This window comes from Littorina saxatilis, linkage group LG7 (assembly GCF_037325665.1).
Source record: "Littorina saxatilis isolate snail1 linkage group LG7, US_GU_Lsax_2.0, whole genome shotgun sequence".
Lineage (NCBI taxonomy): Eukaryota > Metazoa > Mollusca > Gastropoda > Littorinimorpha > Littorinidae > Littorina > Littorina saxatilis.
The window spans coordinates 1875692-1883191 of NC_090251.1; the positions used below are offsets into that span (position 1 = coordinate 1875692).

General features: G+C 47.1%; 1 protein-coding gene across 1 annotated transcript in view; it reads left to right on the top strand.

Moving 5' to 3' along the window:
• The first annotated feature begins 1357 nt into the window (after positions 1 to 1357).
• The window catches only part of LOC138970443 (uncharacterized), an 8772-nt gene continuing 2629 nt past the window's right edge, over positions 1358 to 7500 (top strand). Inside the window, exons 1-4 of the mRNA XM_070342902.1 lie at positions 1358 to 4077; positions 4557 to 4759; positions 4871 to 5058; positions 7201 to 7495. Coding sequence (XP_070199003.1) covers positions 3313 to 4077; positions 4557 to 4759; positions 4871 to 5058; positions 7201 to 7495 — 1451 coding nt within the window. The 5' untranslated portion in view covers positions 1358 to 3312. The remainder of the gene's footprint in view (positions 4078 to 4556; positions 4760 to 4870; positions 5059 to 7200; positions 7496 to 7500) is intronic.

Consider the following 7500-nt stretch of genomic DNA (forward strand, 5'->3'; position numbering starts at 1 on the left):
GCCACGTTCAACGTTCAATGGTTTGCCGCACCTCGCCACGTTCAACGTTCAATGGTTTGCCGCACCTCGCCACGTTCAACGTTCAATGGTTTGCCGCACCTCGCCACGTTCAACGTTCAATGGTGCCTATAGTTAAGACACTCTCCACGTCACACTAGCTGCATGAAGGCAGAGACACAGTGTTATGGCGTTCAGCCAAGTTCAACGTTCAATGGTGCCTATAGTTAAGACACTCTCCACGTCACACTAGCTGCATGAAGGCAGAGACACGGTGTTATGGCGTTCAGCCAAGTTCAACGTTCAATGGTGCCTACAGTTAAGACACTCTCCACGTCACACTAGCTGCATGAAGGCAGAGACACAGTGTTATGGCGTTCAGCCAAGTTCAACGTTCAATGGTGCCTACAGTTAAGACACTCTCCACGTCACACTAGCTGCATGAAGGCAGACACGGTGTTATGGCGTTTAGCCAAGTTCAACGTTCAATGGTGCCTACAGTTGAGACACTCTCCGAGTCACACTAGCTGCATGAAGGCAGACACGGTGTTATGGCGTTTAGCCAAGTTCAACGTTCAATGGTGCCTACAGTTGAGACACTCTCCGAGTCACACAAGCTGCATGAAGGCAGACACGGTGTTATGGCGTTCAGCCAAGTTCAACGTTCAATGGTGCCTACAGTTGAGACACTCTCCAAGTCACACTAGCTGCATGAAGGCAGAGACACGGTGTTATGGCGTTCAGTCAAGTTCAACGTTCAATGGTGCCTACAGTTGAGACACTCTCCAAGTCACACTAGCTGCATTCCTCCGAAAACGGCGTATGGCTGCCTAAATGGCGGGGTAAAAAACGGTCATACACGTAAAATTCCACTCGTGCAAAAAACACGAGTGTACGTGGGAGTTTCAGCCCACGAACGCAGAAGAAGAAGACACTAGCTGCATGAAGGCAGACACGGTGTTATGGCGTTCAGTCAAGTTCAACGTTCAATGGTGCCTACAGTTGGGAAAGCACAAAACACTCTTCAAAGCAACGACGTCTGGATCAAGATTTAGCGTTCGGCAGGATCGTTCCCTCGCTGTTTTGAACACATGATTGTAATGAATAGATAACACTCAGTACAAAGGCAAATAACATGTTTAGACGAAAAGGTTGCTGCGTAGAATTAATGGCCACATTCAACAAACCATCTTCTTCTCTTCATCCACAAGACAACACGGGTTACAGAAAGGGCTGTAAATGTTTTTACTGCGTACATATTAAACATGTGTAAAGTCGATAAGACACCTCATCTAAGCGAGTCACGCGTTGAATTGAATAAAAAAAACCATTGAATAAAAACCCAACTCTGAACAAAGAAAAACAGAAGATTTTCTAAGTTGCAAACAGAATGTTCCCGCACTTGCAAGGACCCTTCCAGTCTAGTCATATCAACCCGTGTACTGTGAATCAAGAACCCTTCCAGTCTAGTCATATCAAGCCGTGCACTGTGAATCCTACAGGCTACAACCACTCACAGGTACGTCGGTCTGTACAAAGGAGGGTGGGGGGCTGACAAGGTGCGTGTGGCGACGTGCATTCACTGCCCGTGACGTAGCGTTTACTAAGGGTTCTGTCAGTGTCGTTGTGACGACGTGTCATCTCCCAGCTCGTCTCCCCACTGTATAAAGTAGAGGTGTGAAACGACTGGTTTCAGTGTGGACACTGCTGCCAGGGAGGACTTAAAACTGAATTTCACCATCGGCTTGTGTCCGTGACAGTGTAGTCTACCTGACTGAGAGAAATGACTTGTGTCAGTGACAGTGAAATCTATCTGACTGAGAGAAATGACTTGTGTCAGTGACAGTAAAGTCTACCTGACTGAGAGAAATTACTTGTGTCAGTGACAGTGAAGTCTACGTGACTGAGAGAAATGACTTGTGTCAGTGACAGTGAAGTCTATCTGACTGCATGAGAGAAATGACTTGTGTCAGTGACAGTGAGATGGTACTTTTTACGATGGTGGTCGCATTTGGGGGTCCGGTAAGCAGTATTTGGAATTGAGGGTTTTCTATTTTTACCATTAAAACTTCACACATTTCAGCGCCTCATGGCGTGCAGATATGAAACAAGTGTGACTGACCTTCGTTAATGATCAAAGTGACAGCGGGGTCATTTTAGTGTCAAGGAGTAGACAATGATCATGCAGTTTCTAAAGCTGGTGTTTTCACACTTCACACTGTAACTACATTTAAATAATTCTGTTGGACTCACAACTTACACACCAAAAACGAAATTCTAAATGTGCCTTCTGTTATCACAAAAAAAGGGAACAGCATCGTAAAAAGAACTAGAAATGACTTGTGTCAGTGACAGTGACGTCTGCCTATCTGTGAGAAATGACTTGTGTCAGTGACAGTGACGTCTGCCTGTCTATGAGAAATGACTTGTGTCAGTGACAGTGAGGTCTGCCTGTCTATGAGAAATGACTTGTGTCAGTGACAGTGAGGTCTGCCTGTCTATGAGAAATGACTTGTGTCAGTGACAGTGACGTCTGCCTGTCTATGAGAAATGACTTGTGTCAGTGACAGTGACGTCTGCCTGTCTATGAGAAATGACTTGTGTCAGTGACAGTGAGGTCTGCCTGTCTATGAGAAATGACTTGTGTCAGTGACAGTGAGGTCTGCCTGTCTATGAGAAATGACTTGTGTCAGTGACAGTGACGTCTGCCTGTCTATGAGAAGTGACTTGTATCAGTGACAGTGAGGTCTGCCTGTCTATGAGAAATGACTTGTGTCAGTGACAGTGACGTCTGCCTGTCTATGAGAAATGACTTGTGTCAGTGACAGTGACGTCTGCCTGTCTATGAGAAATGACTTGTGTCAGTGACAGTGAGGTCTGCCTGTCTATGAGAAATGACTTGTGTCAGTGACAGTGAGGTCTGCCTGTCTATGAGAAATGACTTGTGTCAGTGACAGTGACGTCTGCCTGTCTATGAGAAGTGACTTGTATCAGTGACAGTGAGGTCTGCCTGTCTATGAGAAATGACTTGTGTCAGTGACAGTGACGTCTGCCTGTCTATGAGAAATGACTTGTGTCAGTGACAGTGACGTCTGCCTGTCTATGAGAAATGACTTGTGTCAGTGACAGTGATAGTGTGGTGTGTCTTATTGTACGAAATAAACAGTAGAACAGAACATGTGTGAACCTGGACTGATTGTCTAACCGGGTGTAAGGGAAAGATAAATTGTTGATCAAAACCAGCGACACGAGAGTGGCTCTCCGTCTTTCCCAAAGCGCGCAGGTTAAATTGATTGAAGGTTTGAACCCGAGACCATGGCGGCCAGAAACACACAACAGACAGAGGCCGATGACTGGCGACAGATCGTGACGTCACTCTACCCTGACGCTCTTACCTGTACCTACTGTGTGCCGCCGGTACAGTTCAACAGGGTGCCCTACGTCAGGGACGTTGTACCCGGTACCGGTCTGTCTGTGCATGTGCTACAGCCACTACCTAGTGCCCGGTTTCTCCACACAGCTCTCAGTACCAAGCCTGAGGGATGGACAGTACCGCAGCATATGTGGGCCGAGGAGCCAGGGCCACATCTCCCACCAGTAGGTATGCAAGACTGCGACTTACAGGATGACTTTGCCCAGAACCACGTGATGCTAAACCTACAAGAGCTTTGCGACAGTCGTGACGAGGCCATGTTCATCCTGTCTCAGCTACAGTTCGGCAGCTACCTCAACGAACCTGCCTACGCCGCGGCCGCTAAACAGCTCCCACGACCCAAAGACTTACCACGAGATCGTCAGGGGGATTTTGACTTTCTGTTGATCCACCGCCAGCACGGCATTCTGGTCGGAGAGCTCAAGTCTGTGGGAAAAATCAATAATGCCGGAAACGAGACAGATGATGACGTCATTGCCGAGAAGGTGGAGAAAGCGGTCAAGCAGCTGGACAAGTCGGAGAGAGTGGTGAGGCACCTTGTGAGTGACATGGGACCTGGCATGACTGTCAAGAAAACTCTCTTCCTGCCTTACGTCAGCAGTGCTCAGTTAGAGCGAGTCTTGGACAACGATGAACAGTTGGAACAGGTAACGAGAGAGAGAGAGAGAGAGAGAGAGAGAGAGAGAGAGAGAGAGAGAGAGAGAGAGAGGGAAGGAGAGAGAGAGAGGGCGAGAGGGGGAAGAGGGAGAGAGAGAGAGCAAGAGGGGTGAGAGAAGGACAGAGAGAGAGAGCGAATGAGAGAGAGAGCGAGAGGGGAGAGAGAGAGAGACAGACACACAGACAAACAAACAGACTAGAGAGACAGAGCTAGAGACACTGACAGGGAGAGAGTGTGTGCTGGTCTCAGTACATTTACAATTGCTGCCTCACACACACACACACACACACACACACACACACACACACACACACACACACACACACACACACACACACGCGCGCGCGCGAGCGTGCGCACATAGCCACACTGCTTGATTGATGTTTTGTCAGTTTCAACCAAGCAAATAATGATACTGGCGCCCCACACAAAGATACAGTATTGCGTACATGTATGTCTCTGCTGCAGGCGGTGTGTCAGAGCCTGGGTGCGGCCAATGCAACAGAGGCCGTTCAGCTTTGCTGTTGCTCTGACCAACTGTCCCAGCCTGCATCGTACTGGCACGTGACACCCGCCGTGTTATCACAGCTGAGCACCTGGTGGCAACACAGGATGGCCTGTACTGTGGACGCTCGGCTTACTGACCAACTTTACCTGGACATCGTTGCCAGGTGAGAGAAATCACATCCATGTCAATTACGTCGCAGTGCTGAAACAATGTTGGTATTCGACGTTTAAGTATTAATTATCATTTATCATTATCTTAATTGTTTCTGCTACAGGTTTGTTGGTCCGGCCACCACGGTGTCTGTCCCCTGCTACAACGGTGTCCGTGTGGAGGTGCGGACTACAGGACAGGCGGTGGCGGAACTGGGGCGGAGGCTGGCACTTCTGGTTCTGACCCTGCAACAGCTCGACCTAATGAACAGAGACCCGCCACTGGTCTTCATTACGGGAGCGCCAGGAACAGGTGACAAGCTCACAGCTTCTCTTACAAGATTGGGTTTTTTTTGTTTTGTTTTTTGTTATTGTTGGTCTTGCTACCGATTTTGACTGTTCTCTAAACGATTTTTTTTCGAAGCAAGATGGAACATTATAGCTCAACCGTCTGTTTCGCGTTAAAGGCCAACATCGGTGCGCGCGGCAGATGCAGCTCTAGTTTTTCGTGCTGGCAACACTAAATTTAACTCTGTGGCCTTCTACTATAACAAGGTTCAGTCTCCTGGGCGCAGTCTGCTAACTAATTAATGCCTCCAGTGCATGTTTGTTTGTTTGTTTGTTTGTTTGTTTGCTTAACGCCCAGCCGACCACAAAGGGCCATACTTGTATCAGGGCGGTGTTGCTTTTACATTTAACGTGCGCCACACACAAGACAGAAGTCGCAGCACAGGCTTCATGTCTCACCCAGTCACATTATTCTGACACCGGACCAACCAGTCCTAGCACTAACCCCATAATGCCAGACGCCAGGCGGAGCAGTCACTAGATTGCCAATTTTAAGTCTTAGGTATGACCCGGCCGGGGTTCGATCCCACGACCTCCCGATCACGGGGCGGACGCCTTACCACTGGGCCAACCGTGCCGGTCCCAGTGCATGTTCTGATGTAACCCTTAGATATATATTAATAAGAAAAATTGATGACTGTGTCTGCATGGCAGGAAGCAACGGCTAGTCCACTGGTGCTGTTGTCTCCCTTTACATATTTTTGATACTGCGACCACCAAGCCACGCCCCCCCCCCCCCCTCTAAAGCTTATACATGTAACAACACAACAACAAACCTCCCCAAAAAGAGAATAATAGAAAATAAAAAATTAACGCCTCCAGAAAAAGCTGTTCAAAGCAAAAGCCCTGTATTTGGGGTCTTTGTTCAAAGTCGCACAGTTTTCAAAGGGAGATTTGTTTTGACCAGAAGTCTGCCGGCAATTGATCAAAATTCGCGTTGTCTTATTACATGGTTATAACTTCACGATTATTTTGCTGCACCAACTATTGTCTGCCTTCTCATTGACAACAATCGTTTCAACATTGTCTGAAAGTCGCACATGTGAACATCACTTGTAGGACATGACGTGAATGACGTTACACCCTACACCTGATGACAGGTGTGTGAAGGTGCTGTGTTAATACTGCTGCTATGAAGAGAAACAAACCCACCTCCCCCACCACCACCGCCACCACAACCACCACCACCACCACCCAGCAATTACTTACACTGCTGCTTCTGCCATAGAAATAAAAATAAAACATGTTGGCAATGTTCATTAATCATCATCATCATAATCATCATCATAATCATCATCATAATCATCATCATAATCATCATCATAATCATCATCATAATCATCATCATAATCATCATCATAATCATCATCATAATCATCATCATAATCATCATCATAATCATCATCATCATCATCATCATCCTGAACAACAACAATAATTATCGTCGTCGATGTTGTTGCGGCAAACGATACTGACAGAACAATGTTTCTGATTTCCTTACAGTGCACTGATCCCAGGTAGTTTGCTCAAATGACGTCTTAGTTGAAGGATTGACGCAGTGTTTATGACGTTGTTTGTGTCGAGTTTTACTTTATCGTCATCGTACCAGAAGCTTCCAGTTTTGTAGGAGGCCGGTTTGTATGTACTCGCTGTTTGTGTTGTCTGATTCCGTGGAAAATGTGACAACTGAAGGAAAGGCATCAAGCTGACACGGAGAACAGTTTGAAACTGACATGTTCATTATACATGTAGTCTCCATGTAATGTAGGCTTACTTTTCTAAAATAGGAATGTTCTTGGCAGTTATATCATTTGTGTGCGCTTATATATTTGTATGTTCCTGATGCTGTGTTTCGCGTGTGACAGGTGAAACGGACTTGATGTAAAATACATGTAGCTTGCTTTCACATTGTTTTGTAGTATATTTGTATGGTTATATATGTTTTGTTTGTGAACAGGTAAGACAGTTTGGTAAGGCAGGGGTTGAGGTGGCTGATCGTGGGCCTACATCTTCCCTAACACCAGGGTCACGATGTGCAAGTTGTTTAGATCTACGTCTAACACTGTCCTGCAATATATTAACCTTAATATTGTTTGTGTTCCAACAGGTAAGACGGTGGTGCTGGTGCTGCAGGGGGTGAGGTGGCTGCGACTGGGGCACGATGTGCACGTCATCTCAACACAGTACACCTCCCGGGCCGTCAGCACATCCATCAAACAACAGCTGGAGATGTCGCTGAGCGCGGGCCCGACGCCTTCCCTGACACCTGGCATCGTGTCGTACCACATATACGATTTCTGGAAAAGGGAGGGAGATGTTGATCAGGCAGTCACCGACCTCGTGGCATGTGTGAATAACGGCCAGCTGCACGTCTTGATCGACGAGGTGTCCTTTGACAGCAGGTTTG